The 22,850-nt window shown below is 29.1% G+C and overlaps 1 protein-coding gene across 1 annotated transcript; it reads right to left on the bottom strand.

Moving 5' to 3' along the window:
* Positions 1-1,524: 1,524 nt before the first annotated feature.
* Positions 1,525-22,818, bottom strand: Hibch (3-hydroxyisobutyryl-CoA hydrolase). Its single transcript, XM_087161829.1, has 12 exons — positions 22,644-22,818; positions 22,473-22,512; positions 19,633-19,764; positions 15,161-15,245; positions 14,262-14,345; positions 14,070-14,122; positions 11,175-11,253; positions 8,048-8,193; positions 6,250-6,336; positions 5,784-5,939; positions 4,898-5,036; positions 1,525-4,026 (listed from the first exon to the last, which is right to left on the bottom strand). The coding sequence occupies exons 1-12, from the start codon at positions 22,670-22,672 to the stop codon at positions 3,908-3,910; spliced, it is 1,149 nt and encodes a 382-aa protein (XP_087017955.1). The 5' UTR covers positions 22,673-22,818; the 3' UTR covers positions 1,525-3,907.
* Positions 22,819-22,850: the final 32 nt, after the last annotated feature.

Here is a 22,850-nt window from a genome sequence, read left to right as displayed (position 1 = left end):
TTTAATATATGAGAGAAATTCAAAACAAGCCTTATTACTTTAACCTAAAATATAATTAAATTTAATAATTTTCATTGCATTTTTTTAATGGTGCTGCCATCTATTGTTATTATTTAAAGTTACTAGCTAATGTTGTATTCATTAACATTATTTAAGAAAAATTGAAATTTACTGAAGGGGGAAAAAAAATCACAATTTTTAGCTTTCACCTTTCTTCGTATCTTAAAACCTGTCTTTACTTAGTTGAAATTTACTAGTTACAATTCCTTGTCGATTATCTATTAATTAAAAATAAAATGTATTTTATTTCATCAAATAAAGACATTTATTTTAGAAACACTAGATTAACTTGACTATATTCAATTTCTTTTTAAAATATCTAATATCCTAAAATTAAATTGCAATGAAAAAAGATCTTTTCAAGAATAATTAAAATGTATTTTATTATAAAAAATGATCTTTTCTAAATTTCTTTTATTTTAGGTACCGAAGTTTCAAATGATATTCAGCTTCGTTTCCTCTCTTCTTAAAAAATAAAATAGAATAATAATAACATTGTCACGTAGGACTTTGTGTCAAAACAGTCATCAAGTTTATTGGCAAGTAAGAAGTGGCACACATTAATTAAAAAAAATATCATTAAAAGGTACTAACACAACATGCGAAATTTGTAGTCACATTGGAACCACTATACATAAATGCATAGTTAGTTCATAAACCAGACCGACAGAGTTTGGTAATTGCAATTGACTCTATAAGAATCGGATTATTTTTTTGATGAAAAATATTATATAGCGTGTCCAAAGTAAGAACACCCCATGCCATTCGTCTGGACCCATGGCGGCGACTATGGTAACAAGTTATAACTACTCCATGTGAGTCAGCGAGAAAAATGGTATATTTTTCTTCGGTTTATTGTGTTAGCCCTAAAGTGCAGGAAATTTTCATACATAGAATAGTTGTGAAACATGACATTTCTTTTTCCAGTTTATTTTTTTCCAAATAAACTTTCACATTACAGTTGAAATTTATTTTGGTTAGGGAGAATATTTTTTAACTGATGAAAATATTGGCTTCTCTTTTATAGCATTATCTACAAGTATAACAACTGGCTAATATATATAAAAAAAGAGAGGTAACAAGCTAAGTTTTACACTTATCACAATGCTTTGTTGCTCAGTTAGAATTAGTTACTTAACCTATTTTGCACTTAGCAGCTTACTATTTAGAAAAGTGAAAAACTTCTATAACATTTTCAAAAATCAAAAATCCTAAACCTATGCTCCACAACATAATTTTGTATAGCATTTTAGGCCTGTTTTGAACTCTAAAAGTAATCTCATAGGAAGATGCCATTATACACTTTAGCAAGTAAACTTTTGGCAAAATGACGTAATATTTTGACACAGTTCTTAAATGAGTCTGTTTTTCTCTAGCTTTCACCATTAATTTTTTAATTTCTTTTTTCACAACATTTTTTTCAGGTTTAGTCTCAGATGAAAAAAAAAAAAAAAATTTGCAGAGTATTTTAAAAACAATTTATTCATATCAAAATATAGCTATACAAATACTTGCAACAATAACTGCTATACAAAACTGATAGGCAAAATTAGAATATAATAGTACAAAAATTCACTTTCAGTACTAATTCTTTTAAAGTATTAACATACATTCAAAAAAAGAAATGTTATTATATATGAAATAGTACATAGATAAAAAACAAACAGTTACATGTTTAATAGTACATTCTTAATAAAACAAATATCGTTTTCTAAATTGGTTCTCAAATGTTGAAGCATATCACATAAAAATGCAGACAAACTATCTCAATATTTCTAAAAAATGTTGTTTATAAATCAAGATTCTGGAAGAAAACAATGTCAACAAATCTTGATTGAGTATTATCATCAGTCTTTATCATCTGAAGGTTGATTTTTCTTACTTTTTTATCATCTGATTAACTGTGTGAAGTTAAGTAGACTAGATGTGTAAACATCAGACTAGAGGTTTTAGCAAAAAATATTAATATTTATAAGGAAAAAAAAACATGTGTAAGAAAAGGATTTTTATGACTAACGATTTGTATTAATAAAACAAAAAGTTATTTTAAGAAAGGCATATACACTGAGATTAAAAAATAATGAAAATTTAAATTTCAGCCAATGAGAACTATCTTTGAAGAAAGAAAAAAAAATTATATTAATATTTTCAAATTTACTTATTTAAAAAACGTTTCTCTCAAAATTGCTTTATGATAAAAATCATCTTATCTCATCCTTTATGATAAATAAACAAAAAAAATTGATAAGACATTTTTACAAAACATTTATAACTACATTTCATGGTATCACTAACCTTTATTAAAATAATTTACATTATGAGGAATGATTTTGATTTCTTTTCTCATGAAAGTTTTCCAGGTTGTCAACTCGGAAACAATTTAAGAATAATTTCGCAAGGTACAGCCTTTTACTTAAAAAAAATTATATTTCTTTACCCTGTGGAGAATATAAACTTAATTCATTTAAGTTATTTTATAACTTGTTTAGATGGTGATACTTAAGACATTGCTTTCAGCACAGATCAGTTTTTATAAAAATGCTGATTTAGATTTTACAGTAAATTGTAACTGTAATTTAAAACTTTGTTAATCAGTTGGCACTCACAAGCAATTTTTAACACCAGAAAGATCCAGGGAATAAAATTGAGCACAACAAATAATTAAGAGTAGGATTCACTTATAATAAGATTTCGGATTTAATAAGGAAAATTGCCCTTTTCATATGATACTATATTAAATGCATTAGAGTGTCCTATCTCTTAGCAAACAATTTTCTCACTTTTTCTTGGTGTGAACGAAAAAAATAAATTTTTAAGCTCGAAATAATAAAAACAATTTTAAGAATAAAAAATATATGGTACACTATCAATCATTTAAAACTATTAAATGTCTTTAGATACATAATTATTGCAAACAAATACAGCAGTTCATTCTCATGATATTTGATAAAATAGAAAAAGATTATCTTAGAAATTCTGTTCCTGATGCTATAGATCTGATGAAATTTTATTATCTTAGAAATTCTGTTCTTGATGCTATAGATCTGATGAAACTTTACTTAAGACAACAACTAGTTTATAGAGATATAGCAAAATCTCACACGGTGAGTTGGAATTCAGTGACCAACTCATAATTGCCAACACCGGAGAAATAAAATAATTAAGATTTTATTAGCAACATTTTTAGGCCATGAGAAAAGTTTTGATACATCAAACATCATGTAATCAAATCATGTAAATCAAAAAGAGAAATTCATGATTGCAAATAATATAAGCACTTAGATTTAGCGAAGTAAAAAATATATATATAAATCTTAATCTAAAGATTTTTTTAAAACCATTACTCATAATTACTTAAACTATAAACACCCAACATACTGCAGTACTGGCAATAGCACCATCTGTTGAGGAATAAGAGAAGTATTTTTGCTATCTGCAGATATTTCATTGTCCAAATTTTTTTTATTTTCAGTTTCTTCAACAAATACGGATAAATTTGAAAACATACAGGTAAACAGGAGATAGTCGTAAAATAAACTTTGTTAAAAAACAGCAGAGTTGGCAGATATGCCAACTGGATTTAATGCATGTTTTTGTTTAAGTACAGGTTATTTAAAAAAAATAAAAAATTCATAAATTTTGAAAATAGGATGAAATAAAAATTTTTCACACTTGTATCTTTCTAGTGTTAAATAAATTCTTCCCATAAAAGGAAGAGTTTCTATTTTTCTTATGATAGTTATTATATGAAATAATGATCACAGATTAATTCTTAAGAATAATTACGTGGCACATAAAAATAAAGCTAAACTGGATGGCTCCAAGGGCAAAATTTGTGTAAAATATCTCAGAGTTTAAGTGCTTTGTCAGTTGGCAAAGGTTCAAAATACGAGTTCACTTTTTCAGCAGAGACATCTTCAAGAGTTGCAGGTTTCCAACTTGGCTTATTGTCTCTGTCAATAAGAACTAAAAAAAATAGAGTGTATTTTATAATTAGTTATACTGACTGTACCATATTTTTTCTTCAATACACATAATCAAAAGATTTCCGAACACGAAATCTTGCATACAGATGACGGTGGAGGCACAGGGGGCGTAGCCAGAATTTTCGACAAAAAATAAGCACCTTTTAAGCACTTAAAAATATATTTTTAATCACTTTAAAAAAATCACAATTAGGATCTGTGCAGTAATAAAAATTATTTTTTTCTATCGCTTAAAGTTATAAACATAAAATCAATAAAATTCAAAAACATTTTTAAAAACTTTGAGTGATCATGATAAAATAACTAGTTTCTGATAAATATTGCAGAGAAAATTGTTAAAATCATGCATTTTTTGTAATTTAAAATGACAATCGAAACAGCAAAAAAAAAAAAAAGCTTAAAATTAAGCACTTTTTACAAACTCCGAATAAAAATATATTTATTCAGAGAGAGCATGTTTTGTGTGTGATTTGGAACTTAAATATCGCACACACAACTTATTCAGCATATTTAATATTAAGCTTTTGAGCTGAATCATTAAGATTGAGTTTTCTTCTTCAGCACGACAGCCCCTTACAGGCCTTGGCTGCCTCAACCACGCGTAGCCTCCAACACCTCCTACCCATGGCGACTTTTTTCCAGTTGTTAATCTGTATTACTTTGATTAAGATTGAGTCTTAGTAGATGAAAATTTGATCGTTAGATCAAAAATTACTCCAGGTGTTAAATTTTTTTGCTTTTGCACATTCAATGAATGTGAAATTTTTAAAATTCACATAATTATGAAATCTTTCATTTTTATGAAAATAATGATTTATAAAAACTGATTTGAGAATGAAAAAGTAAATTACCAGCTCTAACACCATCATGAAAATCATGATCAGCCATGAATCTCTGACACAGCCTATATTCCATGACGAGTCCATTTTGCAATGTCATATCAGCCCCTCTCTTTAATTGCTCAAAAGACACCTTCAGTGATGTGGGAGACTATAAATTGAAAATATTTAATGACATAAACAATAAGATGACAACTAGATACGTTTAATAAGAATGTCTTGAATGAACGAAAACAGAACACAATGTAGTTTCAAATTACATTGCAAGCACGAGATATTATGAGATTAGAAAGAAAAAATTTCAGAAAAACGGAATTATTTGTTATACCTAATAAAAAAAATTATATAAATAATAGATGAAATAAAAAAAAAGTATTTTTGTTTCAAATTTATACCAGGTTTTGCAACAATACATTGGTACCTAAAACAGATTTTTATTGTTAGATAAAGAAATTAAGTAAGAATGAAGTTAAAAACCATTTTCAAAATTGGCAGTATCTATCAAATTAGGCACTGTTCATTTTTTTTAAAAAAAATAATAGATTAGACAGGCATAATTTCGTTATTTTGAACACTATGAAACAAAATTTCAATTTAAAAAAAATATAACCAAACTTTTACAGCAATATTAAGAATTAACAAAGTAACCAACAATAAATTTACACATAAAAAAAGACAAAAAGATATGACAAATTTTTTTTTGTAGCACATCAAAAAATAATTGTGATATACAGTTACATTGAATTAAAATTAAAGTTACATTTAATTACACTTAATTAGTGTAAATGAATTACATTTAATTAAATTTACAATTTCATTTCATTAGAAATAAAATATAACTGTATATTAAAATACATTAATAAAAAAATTAAATTTTAATTAAATAAAAAAAGCTCACCAGCTTTTTCATAGCTTCATAGTTTTTACGAGACCACTCAGAACCTTCTTTTTTAAGATTTTCCATAATTGTTTCTACGCTATCTGCCTCAAATACAGTATTCATTTTCCCCATAACAGGTTTTAAGGCAAACTCCTTCTTGTAATCAGCCTCACACTAAAGAAAAAAAATAAAAAATAGTACATGAATACATATTTTCAAGCAATAAATTATAATTAAGTAATACTTTTGTTTAAACTTTTCTCCATAACAGATTTAATGTAATCAAATTCACACTGTAAACAGAAATCTACAGATTATTAGTCATGAAAATCGAAATAAGCATAAATTTCGTGTAAAATTTTCCTCTATAATAGGTTTTACCACAAACTCCTTGCAATCAGTTTCACATTAAAACGAGGAATAAATATAAAAATTTCAGGCATGAAAATTTAAATATGCATTCAAACTCATTTAAAATTATTACCTGCTGATGAAATTTCAAGAGAATTCTGTCTACATCAGAGAGGGTAGGATTTTCTAATCGCATCAGTTCAGTTTCTAAATGTTTTAACTAGGATAAAAGAGAAAAAAATAAAGATAAAAAATACTCAAAAATAATTTTGAAATGAAAAATTCTTATAGTCCAAGAGATTACTGTAAAAAAGTAGATAACAGATTAAGATAATTTATATTTTGATAATCATATTTCATATGATAATCATATCCATAAGTATGTAAACTTATTACAATCGAACGTTGTTAAAGCAAAATTTCATGTTAACCCAATTTTATTCTATCCAATACATCATGAAAAAAATTTCATTTGAACTATTAATACATGTTATTATTACATTAATGTATGCAAACAATTCTACTAAGAACCAAACAAATTAAAACAAGCTTTAAAGTTATAACTACTTCATAAAACTATTGTATTTTAACTATTTCATTTATTTGCCCATCTATTACTTCTAACAAAGGAATATAGAAATAACATAAAAGAAAAATAGAAATAACATTCCTCAAAATGAATGATTGGGATGTTAGTCATCATTCATTACAATACTGTCAGGCCTACTGAAGCAGGTTCTTGCTGTCTTCGTTCCGGTTAGTTCCATAAAAAAAGGTGCTTTACAAAGGCAAATTTCTCCCAATATTCGATCTAGGAGTTTCTTTGTCTTCTGGATTGGGTGAAAAATTACAAGGTTATGTAGTTGAACATTAGTAGCTCGATCTAGGAGTTTCCTTGTCTTCTGGATTGGGTGAAAAATTACAAGGTTATGTTGTTGAACATTAGTAGCCATAAATCCCAAAAATTAGGTGGCTGTTCAACGACGGTTATAAAATAAAATAATATAATAACGCAGTCAGGTATTATATTAAAACAAACTATACTACCATATCTAATTAATTATTATCTCTGCCAGGGGTGGTCAACCTGTGGCACGTGAGCCACATGCAGCTCTTTGAAGGATTATTTGCGGCTCTCAATAAATGTACCCGAGCTCCCTTTTCATTTTTGTACTGTTATATTTCAAAAAATTATTATCGTTCCGTATGTTCCGAATTTTGGAAATTTGTACCAGAATCGAAGAATCCTGAATTAAAAAAGGACGCTTGTTGAATTATTCCAATATTCGGAACAAACAACGTACTTATGTTAATAATTTTATTCAGCTTTAAAATTTGTGAAATCCGAACACCAATCAGTCCTAACTAACCAGCATCTCAAAGAATTACTGAGAAGTGCTGTCACCAATTATTAACCAAATTTTAAAGAATTATCAAGAGAAGTAAAATAAATGTGCTTAATTTTCAATAATTAAATTCAATACACATAATTTGTACTTTTATTTTTATGTTTTCAATAAATACAATTTCTGTAAAACAAAATTTAATACCTTTTTTGCATACCTTTTAAATCGTATTTAATTGCGGCTCGCGAAAAATTTCAAATTTTGAAGAATGGCTCGACTATCAAGGAGCTTGGCTATCCCTGATCTACGGTGTATCCAGTTTCCTTTCATGTTAAGCGATAAACAGCTTGAAAATTTACTACTAATCAGTTAAAATACAACAGTAACTGATTGCTGACTCATAAGACCAAACATGTGTTTTATGTAAAGCAATATTTCCCGTCAAGCCGCTTCGCGTTGATGAGGTACAACTGTATTTAGTTATTTCTAATGTTAGCTACTTAAAATTCCATCAATAAATTAACATTTTCTAAAAACCCTTTCATACATCTGACAAATTACATACAATATGCTGCAATAACTTACACCTCCACTGTCTACGAAGTGAGTTGCAATGCCCGCTTTAAATACATCACGTCCTTGAAGTCTGTATCCAGTCAATGCCAGGAACAATCCAATTTTACCGGGAAGTCTAGGAAGGAAATAGCTTCCTCCAACATCTGGGAAAAAACCTGAAAAAAAATAGCTTGAAATGAAAAAATATACATTAAAAAATAAATAGTGTAACTATGAACTGAAAAAAATTTAAATTATTAAACCTAAGCAAAAGTCTACTTACTTTTAATTATTATCAAAAACAGGTATATTGCTGTCATAGGATTTGATATTCATAAACACACAGTGCAAAATTTGAAGGAAAAAAAAATTGTATAAAGGTGCAATAAAAGTTCAATACACCGCAATTCTAAAAACCACAATTTGCCATCAACTGCATGACTTTAAAATTTTTAAAGCAAAGCTAAATAGATATATTTGTTGGATTTTATTTCTAGTGCTCTTGATTATTTAATTTTTCTGTAAATAATATATTCTTCAGTGCATATTTTTGTGTTTTAAATTATGTTTATTTGAAAATTACTTTTTTTATGAACTGTATTTGAATATTGATTTGCTCCTGATGTATGTTGCATATTGATGTATTTTGCACTTTGAACATTAACTTAAAAGTTAAAACATTATTTAGTCTATCACAATGCAGAAGGAAGCAAATGATCAAAACCAATTCATTAAACAAAACTGAAGGCAGCAAATAAATATTATTATGAAAGCCCTACAGCCTCATCCAACAAATAAACTGGTTGTGGCGATTATAATTCCACTTTTCCTGAAAATATCAAGCCATAGTGGTTTTTGTTAAATATATAGGTTGAAATGTGGGTAAAACCTTAGGAATAGGTTCTTAAGACTTCAATTTTTACAAGTTATTTGAAATATATATAGTAAGAATGATGATTAAAGACCAACTTGAATAATCAAACATTAATGGGTAGAAAATTGTAGGGTTGAGATGCTTAGAATAAATGATATTAAAAGACACTGATGAGGAATTCAGTATGACATTGATGTCAACTTCCTTATTTACAAGAGAATTTTCTTGAATACTTAAGGTGGTAAGAAATTTTATGTTCTATCATTTTATTTTCGGTTAGATGTATTTGATCTACAATGATTTTAATCACCACTATATGCAAAGAGTTTAAACAACTAATTAGACCTAACTAGACTTACTAATTGTGCCGAGACATTTTTAAATGCAGGCAAGATATAAAAAATTAAGTTTAATTGCAATTTCTCCATCATCTTCAATAGTCTGGAGTATACCTCAATGCACTAATCAGAAATTGAAATTTTATATTTAAGAAAAATACATGATCATTTTGTCAATTTATCAAATCTTAATCATATTGTATAAATATTTAGGTATGATATATGCATATTAAATCTACTAAAAGAGATTATAATATTTTTTACATTTTTGGTACGTATGCTGTGATCAAGCAGTAGATCATGTTATCTAAAAAAAAAATTTTTTTTTTTTAATAAATTAATAACAAACAGGAATTGTTGAACTGAGTGCTTTTTCCAAGTTTCAGAAAATAAAACAACAGGCATTTTTGAATGTGAACTTTTATCTTTGACATCTTGACGATCGAGCAGAAGTCTTTGAAGAAAAGTAAAATATATAAAATAAGTATATTTACAATATATATATATATATATAAATAAATAAATATATTTTTAGGCAAACTTATAGTTTAAGCTAATGATCAGTGCTGATGTTGAGTTTAAAATAAATTATCTCTTAACACATTATAGATAGTTTAGTACTACAATCTGGTGTATTGATTGAGAAATATATATGATTCAGTGCATAAGAAGCCATTTATTTAAAATTTTTTTTGGTGCATTCTAAACATTCCAGCCTTGAAATATCATGGGCGTAAGAAATATAGAGCGAACCTTCACCCCATCATTTTGAGGGAGTAAGAAGGAAGAGGTTCAGGCGATATGAAGGCAGCTTCCCCCCAATTAACTAATTATCTTATATAATCTTTGCGTAAATTATTTTTATAACTGTCGTTGAACAGCCAACCCAATCTATTGTGTTTACAACTACTACTGCTCAACGCCATAGCCTCATAATTTTGAACCCATTCCAGAAGACAAGGGAACTAATGGATCAAGTATTGGGAGAAATTTTGCCTTTGTGGAGGACTTTTTGATGAAAACCCGCATTTGCGTTACACGGAGAGAAAAACCACGAAAATCTCCCTTGGTTAGCCTGACGGCAAGGGGATTTTAACCCATGATCTGTCAACCACTGAGGATATTTTTACGTTAACACTGTGGTCAGTGCAAGCCAGATGCGGAATTTGTACCGGGCCAGCCAACGCTGGGATTTAAACTCGGTTCACCACATTGGAAGGCGAATGCTCTATATAACTTTCGTAGAGTATAGAAATGTAAGTAACCACATTTTATACCGATAAATGGCAGGCAATTATGTTTAATCAAGCAGCTGATTCCAGAGGTTGTATGGGATGTAACAAGAACAGTTGGCCAATCAAACTTATCGATTAGTATTATGTTCTTTATATAAATAAAGTGTGATGTCCTTAAAAAGATAATTAAAGGCACCTATTATAAAATAAAGGGAACACGGCTCTTTTCCCAAACAAAAATGTAGAATAGCAACGTTTATATATTCTGTGTAATATTACATGCATTTGCATGATTTCTTAGATCAATCACCAAGAAGCCTGATGCAGCTATTTAAAATGAAGAACATATAATCACACTATTTATCAAACTTTTTAGGTTCAAAATAGTTGTATACTGGTGTTAACAACTCAAAATAAAAATATGAAAGATTGATATCTAGACAAATGACATGACAGACAATAAATATACAAGGAAATTAAATGGAAATAAAATTGGAATTTAAAAGAAAAATTAAAACATATTTAGAACTTTTTTCTAAACAAAAATGTTTTTGTGTTAAGAAACATATTTAATACATGCATTTTCTTTTTTAGGAGTAACACTTATGAAACTATAAAAGGCTATGTTTATATAAAAGATTCATCATATTATTAAATAAAAATATTATCATAACAAATGAACTTATATTCAAAAAATAGCTTATTTTTACCAATTGCAGCTTCAGGCATTGCACAAACAGTTCGTTCGGTGCATACTCTGAATGCACCGTGGACTGAAATACCAATACCCTATGAGAAAAATTAAAATAATCAATCGTGCAAACAAGTAATGAGATCACAAATAAAATTATAATCCAGAACTTTTAAAATTTTTCGTTACAAAACATTCTTGATTAAAATTTAGAAAAAAGATTTGAGATACTTTTTGCGATAACTATTATTGAGAAATATATATTTTCACTAAAAATATAAAAAATAGAGAATTAAATCACATATTAAATATCGCCAAGAATAGAAAATATGTTCTTAATTTCAGAAAGCATTTAAGGATTTCTCAATTATATTATATCCATCAATATAGTTATATATTGAAGTTAGAAAAAATAAAACCATTTTAATATACAGTGGTGGCCAAAAGTGTGGACACTTTTTGAAAGTTTCATGTTTTTCAACTTTGTGTGCTTGTAGAATATATTAATTTTCGCTTAAATACAAACGTTTGTATATCAAATTGAAGGTAATTTAATGTAGAATTTAATAATAAGTACAGTATTACAATATTTGTATTACAAAAACAGTTATGCAACAAATAGTCAGATCTATCTAAGATTTGCATTTTTTTAAAGTGATACTTACACAATCAATACTTAGTAGGATAACCCTTATTTTTTAAGACAGCTTCACATCGTCTTTTTATCGAGTGAACGAGTGTTTGGAGTTCATCTTTCGTAATCACATGGTGCCAAGAATCAATTATAACTTCACTTAGTTGTCTTTTATTGGATGGACGTTTTTTTCGTACTAGAAGTTTCAAACGTCTACACAAATTTTCAATTGGATTGAGATCAGGGCTGTTTCCTGGCCATGGTAATATATCTATGACTTTATTTTGAAAGCATGCTTTGCATTCTTTTGCTGTGTGGCATGGAGCTGAATCCTGCTGAAAAATAAATGGTGCGTTGTTGGGGAAGAGATCCCTGATGGAAGGTATCAATTTTGGTTTCATGACAGTTTCGATGTATTTTTTGGCATTCAGGATGCCAAATCAGGCCGAAAAAAATGCACAAGTGCTACTACCGATAGAAAAATTAAATGGCTATGTCTTCTAGATAGAAAAATGTCATCAGATCCCATTAGATGTGAAATGAATGCAGCTGGTATTGCAGTGAGTTCAAGAACAATAAGAAGAAGGTTATCAGGATTTGGACTAGAATTAGAAGCTAGAATTCCAAGGAAAAAACCATATTTAAGTCAAAAGCAAAGCGAAAAACGAGTTAAGTCGGCAAAAGAACACATTAAATGGTCAGAAAATCAATGGAAGCAAGTAATCTGGAGTGATGAGAGTAAAATATCGCTCTTTGGAAGTGATGGTAGAAAATACGTGAGACGTAGAGTCGGTGATGAGCTTCATCCTGATTGCATTGAATCAACTACAAAAAATCCAACAAATGTCATGATTTGGGCATGTATGTCTGCAGATGGTGTGGGCCGAATTCAAGTGATTGATGGCATCCTGAATGCCAAAAAATACATCGAAACTGCCCTGAAACCAAAATTGATACCTTCAAACAGGGATCTCTTCTCCAACAACGCACCATTTATTTTTCAGCAGGATTCAGCTCCATGCCACAGAGCAAAAGTATGCAAAGCATGCTTTCAAAATAAAGGCATAGATATATTACCATGGCCTGGAAACAGCCCTGATCTCAATCCAATTGAAAATTTGTGGCGACGTTTGAAAATTCTTGTACGAAAAAAAAACGTCTATCCAATAAAAGACAACTTACTGAAGCTATAATTGATTCTTCTCACCATGTGATCACAAAAGATGAACTCCAAACACTCGTTCACTCGATGAAAAGACGCTGTGAAGCTGTCTTAAAAAATAAGGGTTATCTTACTAAGTATTGATTGTGTAAGTATCACTCTAAAAAAATGCAAATCTAAGATAGATCTGACTATTTGTTGCATAACCTTTTTTGTAATACAGATATTGTAATACTGTATTTATTATTAAATTCTACATTAAATTACCTTCAATTTGATATATAAACGTTTGTATTTAAGTGAAAATTATTATATTCTACAAGCACAAAAAGTTGATAAACATGAAACTTTCAAAAAGTGTCCACACTTTTGGTCACCACTATATATAAATTTAGAGATAAAATTATATCAATTTCATAAAAGCTAGCCATATATCATAATCCCAACAAGGTTACTAAGGTATACACAAGGTTACCTTCTAAAAAGTATTTAATACAATGTAAAATTATCAAAAAGAAAATATAAAATGGAACTAACACTTTAAAATAAAAAATTTCAAACCTAGCTTTTAGACTTTTTTCAAGAAACAGAAATTTCCAGTATAATAATAAAAAAATTTCTCAATAATTTCATTTTAAAACATTTTAGAGAAAAATGGTGTTAAATTGTATATTTTATCAAGGTTTTTCCCGCAATTTCAATTAAGGAAAATAATTTAATCAAAATTACTGCAAAAATAAACTTTTGATGTCATAGCCCAAAAAGGATAACATTTTTATTACTAGGAAGGTGGCAGGCATCAAAGTGAAGGTTGTAGGTTGTCTTCATTTATGTCAGGTGTCTTCATTTATTTAACCAATTTAGTAAATTATTTAAATAAATTTTACGATTTCGTAATCTATTTAAAATAGAGAACATGTATTATAATCATGCTATATAATAAAAAATTTAGGTTAAAAATAGTTGTAAACAGCTGTTAAGAATTCAAAATAAAAATATGAGAAATTGATATCTAAACAAATTACATGACAGACAATAAATATAGAGTGAAATACAAGTACTTTAAAGTGAAATGCAAGTTTCAATTATAAATAAAATTTATGATGTAAATAACTTACTCCACCCATGGTAATTCCATCAATCAGTGCAACATAAGGAATTTGTAGAGTTCCTGAAAATAACCAAATTAATTATAAGTAAATAATTAAATAAAAAAAAGCACAAAAAATAATATAATATGCACCAAACGGAAAATATAGTAAAAATAGAATCAAGAAAGTAGTTATTGGAATCAACAGAAAGGTTCTTACCTATCAAATTGTTGAGTTGATATTCTTCTCTAAAGAAATCTTCAGCCATTGTTGGGTTTCCAGCTTTGTGAGCTTCTGCAAGTGCTGCCAAACAGGATACAGAACATGTTAACCTGTGATCAGAGGAAAACACACAAGCTGAAGCAGACACTGTCTTTCAAGACTTAATATAATAGCAAACAAACAGGGTCGGGCACAATTTAGAAGCTAAGTATTTGCACCAGTAATTTTCTTGATTAATTTAATTAAATTTTGCAAAATGAAACACCCTACTTTTGACCAGGTAAAAAAAAAAAAATCAAGCTGAAGCAAACAATAAGAGCGAAAAGCTTATTTTTTAAACTAATATTTCATTGATCGCATCAATTTCGAAAAATCATGCATATTAAAATACATTTATATTCTCCTTAGCACAAAGTATTTTCATAAATAGTTTAACTGAAATAATCAGGTATTAAACTGTTTTAGAAAAAAGAATGTAAAAAAAAAAAATTGCTTAACTATTATTGACATTTAATTAACTGTAATAGCGGTATTTCTCTAAAACCAACATGTACTGAGAATCAACTCCACTATGTACAAAAAAAGTAAAAACATAAAAATTTTTACTTTTTAAATATTTTTAATTTGCTCAAGTTTTTGTTTAACTAATAATATGTCTATTTGCTGGTGGTGAAAAAAAATAAATAAAATGTTTGGTAAATGGCAAGGAAGGAATACAGGAGAGTGTTAATGAGTTAATATATCTAGCTGTTCTGAGAAATTAGAATTACACTTTACAAAAGCTGTTAAGACCATCATGCACCAGTAAAAATAAAAAATGGTACTTAGAAAAGTAATGAATACATAAATGTTCAGTGATAAAACAATGTATATTTAAACTAAGATAAGCATATTACCTCTCACATCTCCTCCGGCACAGAATGCTCGTTCACTAGATGATTTTACTATTACTAATTTAATATCAGGATTAGTATCCCAAGCCTAAAAATTAGAAGAAAAATTTAATTCCTTAAAAAAATATATAAATATTCTGAAATTTTATTTTTTTATTAAATATGCTATCAAACTTGTTTATTTCATACACAATAACAAAATCAGAATGCTTATAGGGAAATAAAATTCCTGAATCGAATTTAAATATTTAAACTTTAGAGATGTCAAATTTATGACTCCAAAATTATAACAAAATTGTTGTTTCATCATAAGCGCACAAGCTTTTCGCTCATTTTTTTTGTCAATTATGCTAAAATTTAGACAGTTTTCAAAATTTTGTGATATTTTATACAATATTATAACTTGTAAAAGTCTAGATGTGTGATTGAGTTATCTTTTCTTTTTAAACTATTGATCCAAAATAATTAAATAGCAAAATCATATATTCTTTTTCTTGACACACATCATGAGACAATTTTACACATATTTGAAAGTCTTAATATTTAAAATACAACACATGGAGAACAATGGAGGACTTCAATTAGTACTTTTTTAGGTAGGAATTTAATAGCAACAATTTTGTATAAATGCTTGTGATATATTTAATTATTCTTAAAATAATAATTGCTATATTTTAAACTTCAATGTACAGTATGCAAAAAATAAATAAAAATCTGAATGACTTTTGATCAAATGATCGGAATTTCAGGTAGTAAAACTCAAAATTAATGGTTTCCAGGGTGAGATCGATCTCAAATGTGCTAATTTGTGCAGATAATATTTTAAGTTACAAAATCAAACAAGAAGGATATTTTCTCTGAATAAAATGCATCTTTTCAATGGTTTTGTTATGTTTTTGTGTTTGATTTCATAACTTAAAATATTGTCTGCAGTAGTTAATTAGCATATTTGAGGCCCTCCCTTGAACTATTAAAATTGAGTTCTAGTATGGGAAAATCTGATCATTAGAATTAAATCATTATTTGGGCAGTTTTGTTTATTTTTTGCGTACAGTGCAATAATATTACAATAGGCGAATTTGAGTAGCCATGATTGAGTTCCTATAACTTCGAAGACCACTTTGTAGCTTTGTTTTTAAGTAGTTTTTGTTCCGGATTTTAAAATTAATTTCTTAAAAATACAATATTATTAGAATGTGCAAATTTCTGCATCTTATCATTAATATAAAATTGATTTAGTCAATTTTTTTCCTGCCAAGAGATAATAAAAAAACAAAAAATTATTTTAGTAAAACAACAATTTAAAAAAATTTATTTTTCGCATGAATTTTTCTTCCGATAATAGTAATAGTAGTAACTGACCTACTCCCGAAGGAGTTTGCGGATAAGGGTTTCACCTGTTGTCACGTGAACTAAACATAACAAAACTACAGAAAAGTAAAACCAAAACTAAAAAGATTGATACATACAGGAAAAATTGCAAAATTTAAAAGATGATAAAAATAAAACAGAATAAAAGTTAAAAGTGCTTAAAACATATAAGTGAATAAAATCAACCAACAGTAAAAGTGTCAAAAATATAGGTAAAAACATATAAAAGTAAGGTCAGGTAAAACATAATGTAAAACTACTTAAAAATGGTAAAAATATGAAAAATCACATTAAATACAAATAAGACTAGAATAATTAAAATAGTCGACTAAAAGTTCAAGTGTCTCCCATTTAAGGCTAAGTGCCTCTAAGATTAAAAAATGTTCTAAGGTAAAGCAAAGTTTATCTAAAAAGGATAAACACTCAAAGATGACACCATGTAAGACAGAGGGTGTTGAAGTTATAAATACTATACCGAGGTAAAATATTAAAAGCAAATATTAAAACCAGTAAACCAAAAGTTTGAAAAATAAAACCAGATAAAATTAGTCAGGTGTACTCTCAGGGGCAAGCAGATCATCCAGGGTATATTTAAGAATTTCAGTGATTTTCCATCTGCAGTCAATATCAGCATAAAGTTGATGTTGAGTATATTGGTCCGATTTTCTGCCACGGATGGTCCGGAATTTGGGACAAAATTTTATGAGATGGTCAATGTCCTGTACTCTCCCACAAAAATTACAAGTTGCTCGGTTATTGAAGAATTTCTGTTGATATATTCCGAAAACTAATTAAGAATTGATTTAAATAGAAGTTTGATTGCAGGTGCGTTAGTGTGGGATCTTTAAAGAAATTATATGTCTGCCTGCCCTTAGCTGATTCACTCCAATCTACTTTCCATTTATTCATTGTTGCTTGCTTTATGCATCTAATAATGAAAGTTCTTTCCATTGGGAACATCGTTCCCACGAGGCTGAAGCTCGTGGCCTTTTTGGCTTGCTGATTCGCCTCCTCATTACCTTCAATCCCAATGGACAGTACGCTTTGACCCAGTAAAGTCTAATATTTAGTGTTATATTTACTTGGATCTCTTCAATAATCTTACTTCGATTTCTTGGGTCATTTAGACTTTGTAATGAGGACAGCGAATCAGTATAAATTTTCACATTTTCGTAATTTTTGTTTTTGACGTAAATGACAGCTTGTTTAAAAGCCTCTAGCTTCACCAGGTAAATACTTGCTTTGACCCAGTAAAATCTAATATTTAGTGTTATATTTACTTGGATCTCTTCAATAATCTTACTACGATTTCTTGGGTCATTTAGACTTTGTAATGAGGACAGCGAATCAGTATAAATTTTCAAATTTTCGTAATTTTTGTTTTTGACGTAAATGACAGCTTGTTTAAAAGCCTCTAGCTTCACCAGGTAAATACTTGCTTTGACCCAGTAAAATCTAATATTTAGTGTTATATTTACTTGGATCTCTTCAATAATCTTACTTCGATTTCTTGGGTCATTTAGACTTTGTAATGAGGACAGCGAATCAGTATAAATTTTCACATTTTCGTAATTTTTGTTTTTGACGTAAATGACAGCTTGTTTAAAAGCCTCTAGCTTCACCAGGTAAATACTTGCTTTGACCCAGTAAAGTCTAATATTTAGTGTTATATTTACTTGGATCTCTTCAATAATCTTACTTCGATTTCTTGGGTCATTTAGACTTTGTAATGAGGACAGCGAATCAGTATAAATTTTCACATTTTCGTAATTTTTGTTTTTGACGTAAATGACAGCTTGTTTAAAAGCCTCTAGCTTCACCAGGTAAATACTTGCTTCATCGTTTAATCTATTGGAGATTAGATCGATCGTAAGTCCATTTTGCTTGATGACGATAGCGTATCCTACTTTACTCTGCTTTGGTTTGCTATCATTATCATCAATTTTTGATCCATCTGTGTAGATTTCGATGTTATTGTTATCCGGTTTTCCTTTGCTCCAGGATACAGTGAGAGAAGTGGCTGGGTGCTTGAGGGGTGGCAGAGGCTCTAGGTATTGGGCTTGTGTTAAATTAATGCTAACCAAATTCAGATCATCCAAATGCCATCCCCACCTTAATCTTTCATAATATATTTCGTCAATTATTTTATAATGAATGGGTTTGATTCCTGCTAGTATTTGCAGGGCTTCGGTGCTGGTTGTATTATAGGCTCTAGTTATTGTTAATAGCGGGATCCTTTGGATTGATGCTAATTTTTCTCTCATCCTGAACCCCTTGTTGAACCATACACTGGCAGCATAAGTAATAATCCTCTCACTGGCCTGGAGGTAGATACGTTTCAGAACTCTGGGTTTTAAACCCTAGGTCCTTTTTACGTAGGCACTCATGTTGTAGTTAAAAATGGTGATACGCTCTTTTGTATCTTCCAGATGCGGAAGCCAGGTCAAACTGGGATCCAAGGTGACACCTAGATATTTCACAGTTTTATAATTCTTAATGTTTCGATTTCCATTTAAACTCATTTTGATGCAAGGGAGACATGCGATCTTTCTGCCGCTCTTAGGAAAGGAAATCACATTAGTTTTTTCATGGCTAAACCTGAGTTCATAATCTGTAGACCACGAAATCAATTTCTCCAAAATCTGTGTTTCAATAAGATCAAACTTGCAAAAGCTAGTGTGTCTAATTAAGAGCGGCAAATCATCTGCAAATGCCACAATTCTAAAATATTGCTCATTAAAAATCACTAAAATTCGCATAAAAGTCATGATTAAAAACGTCAAAGACAGTATTGATCAACAACAACCATAAAATGGGCCCCAATGAGGATCCCTGAGGAACATAAATATTAAAATCTTTTTGAATAAGTATAGAACCACCCCCGTCTTCAAAAGTAACAGTACGATCATCTAAAAATCAATGACAATAAATTTTTGGGGACATTGAGCTGGTTTAACAGTTTTTTTAAGCTATCCCATCTAGCTGCCAAGAGATAAATTAAAATTAAGAGTTTGAAGGTCATACTGTACAATAAAGTTAACTGAATATATACATGTTTATGAAATAAAGAATATTCAGTTAGCAAAATAATAGAAATTTTATACCTTCAATTGCGGATATATTTTTCTTATCATGTTCAGATTAAGAGAATTGAGAGCTTTAGGCCTATTTAAAGTTATGACTCCTTTATTTCCAGCAGTTTCAAGAATTACTTCACTATTTGTACTCATAGCAGCCTAAAAAATAAGATATATTGAAGAATTTAGCAGAAAATAATATTATTATGCATTTCGTAAATATTTTATTTTACAGTTTCAAGAAAATATCACTCACTTCAAATATAAAACATTTAATTAACCAGCTAAGACATTTAAAGGTATGTACTACTTTTCCGTTAGACGGGCGCAAATATCGCTAATTGTGAACCAAATGTGAATAGAATTCTACATTATTTAGCTATTTTTCGCTTGCACCCGGCTAACGGAAAACTAACCATTTAAATATCACTGCTTTTAATATTACATTGATATTTTTTCAAACAGCTAACTGTTAAGAGCATGCACAATATTGATTAAAAAAAGGATAGTCAAATAATTTTGAACAATAGTAGTTCATCTAACAGGTAATTCTGCCATCAGAAAATGATGCTAAAATTATTATGACAGAAAAATCACGAAATTTTTGTTCTCAATTTTAAGTTTTTAAAGAACTTTTTTATAGTTTCAATAAAAACAAGACCATTGACGCATAGCAGAAACTTTAAATAAATTTCCTCTTGTAAAAAGTTAACTAAGTTTAAATTGTTACCAATTCAAACACATCATTAATTTTAATGTTGAACCTAATTTTCTTCAAACTTATTGCTTTATATTTTTTAAAATACATAGTATATTGATATTGAAATTTTAGGGGCACAAGTGCTAAATAGAAAACGAAAGTACTGGCTCTTCTATTCAAAATCAACTAATTAGATTGGCATTGTCATAATACAAATTTTGTATTGCAGTAAATTGGTATAACATTTAGAGTTTTAAGCAAATAAATAATTTCTAAGATGGGATTTGGTAAGGATTAGCGAGCATGCAGCAAATTTAATTGAGATAAGGCAATAGAAAAATGGATTAAGACAATTAAATGAAAACAACCAACAAGGATTTAAATATATATTTAAAAAAAAATCTTGACCATACAACTGAAGTAATAATTGTTAATTATAGTTATTATAATCCCAGAAGCAGAAAGTGCCTAAAACTGTGACGTACGTCGCAGCACAAATGAAGTCCTGCAGAACAATTTGTACCTTGAATACTTCTGTAACCATTTTTATCCAGAGAGCTTCTAAAGCAAGCCGTAGAAAAATTAAATTCAGAGATTTCAAATTTCATAAAGGTTATGAATTTTTATATTTTCTATTCCCATTTCAGAAACAATTAGTGAATCGTGGGGATCCACGATTGACAGAATTGTTTCTAAAAGACCAAATGCTTTCGATGGTTATTGTTGTTAATTTACGTCGCACTAGAGCTGCACAATGGGCTATTGGAGACGGTCTGGGAAACATCCCGGAGAATGATCCGAAGACATGCCATCGCAGTTTTGATCCTCTGTGGAGGGGATGGCACCCCCGCTTCTGTAGCCCGACGACCTGCGTGCGAAGTCGAGCACTTTACGGTAGCACAGTTTAACGAGGACCAATACCGCACACCCTCGGTCCCTACGCAGACTGATCCAAGTGGTCACCCACTGACCGCAGCCAGTGATGCTTGACTTCGGTGATCTGCTGGGAACCGTGTCTTAACGATCAGTCCACTGCGGGACTGCTTTCGATGGAGATGAAGAAGTTGCTCGAACAACAGACCAACGAATGTTTGTGTTTGCAAATGGTGCACCATCTGGGCACTTGTCCCTTCGAAAGATAGGTATTTATTAATAATCATAGAACATAGACATTTTATTAATAATCCATCATCATCATCGTTTTTAGCAAAATTTTTACTTCAAAAGTGATTGAAAACGTAACAAATCAAGAATGTTTGCCTTGGTTTAAAAAATAATGTAGTGTATCTGTGTATGATTCTATATTTTAATAAATGAAAATATAGTATTTTAACGTAAAGTTGACTTTTTTTTGCTGTGAAATGCTTGCAGAACATTTGTATAAATTAATAAGTCCTGTTGCAGAACATTTGAAAATATTCTGCTTCTGGGATTATAATTATAGTTAGTAATAATAGTTATTTTATGAATCCTAACTTAGTGATATTTTTAAAACAAATAACCGAAATGATAAACGGCCAAAAAATGACTAAATAATTAGAAATTTTAGAGCTTGAATAGAGGAGATTTCCATGTCATGATCTGAGGCAGAATAATCGCCAAGTCTCGCAGCGACCTGCAAGAAACTAAAAAAAAACATCACAGAAACAGATCAACTCGAAAGGCATAACTCGAAGCCACTCCCAGGCAAACATCCATATGTTGTTTTTTTAAATTTACAAGTTCAAAATTTATTTGGCACCTTGGCGATTGTTGTTGGCGCGGCAGAATATGATATGGAAATTAAATGAAAGGGGGAAAAAAGAGCACATAAACTCTTTACGTTCAGAAAGTATATAAAGTTATGTAATGTAACCTTTTTTTTTTACATAAATATTTTTTACTACGCAAGCATTGTTGTAATGTTAAAATACAAACAAATATTCGGAATTTGATTAAACAAAATTTGTAATGCAACCAGCTTATAAAATCAAGATTATTTAAATTACTTATTTTCTAACACGCAAGTAGTTTGAACGAGACTTATTGGCATTAGGCTAACAGAAGTTTAATTTTAAAATGTTCAAGATAAAAACAAATATTCGTAATTTGATTAAACAAAAGTTGTAATAACTGCTTATGAAATCAAGATTATTTAAATAATTTCAAATTACTTATTTTTACTTACCCAAGTAGTTCGAACGAGACTTATTGGCAATTTCCGCAAACTAAAATGAAAGGGAAAAATTAATAGTAGCACTTAATTAGTAGTTAATGTTGTAGGAAGTAAAGATGATAAAAAAAAAAAGAAGTATTAAGCAATCTGAAAGGTCAAAAAGTATTTTAAAAATATGCGTACTTTCTGCAATACAATGATAGAATAGTCATTTTTAAGGATTAATGTGAGTTTTTTTTTAGACAAAGACTATAATAAGATGATAAATTTAAAAAAGAATTAATTTCTGATAAATGTCTTAGTTTTCGGTGATTTCGATTTCAATAAATAAACAAACATCTGTTGCCACGTTCAAAAATTAAATACTCCATTATAAGACATTATTTTAGT

This window comes from Parasteatoda tepidariorum, chromosome 4, assembly GCF_982258835.1.
Source record: "Parasteatoda tepidariorum strain Cologne lab strain chromosome 4, Ptep-v5.0, whole genome shotgun sequence".
In the NCBI taxonomy this organism is placed as follows: Eukaryota; Metazoa; Arthropoda; class Arachnida; order Araneae; family Theridiidae; genus Parasteatoda; species Parasteatoda tepidariorum.
This window is presented reverse-complemented; position numbering and strand designations above follow the sequence as displayed.

What these genes read in the sequence shown, in the direction of transcription:
- Hibch (XM_087161829.1), bottom strand. Translation starts at nt 22,672, where the DNA reads ATGACTATTCTATCATTGTATTGCAGAAA. An exon ending in AAATATATCCGCAATTGAAG is followed by an intron (nt 15,246 to 19,632) that starts GTATAAAATTTC and finishes TCTAATTTTTAG; the next exon opens with GCTTGGGATACTAATCCTGA. An exon ending in TCTTGAAATTTCATCAGCAG is followed by an intron (nt 5,940 to 6,249) that starts GTAATAATTTTA and finishes TTTTTTCTTTAG; the next exon opens with TGTGAGGCTGATTACAAGAA.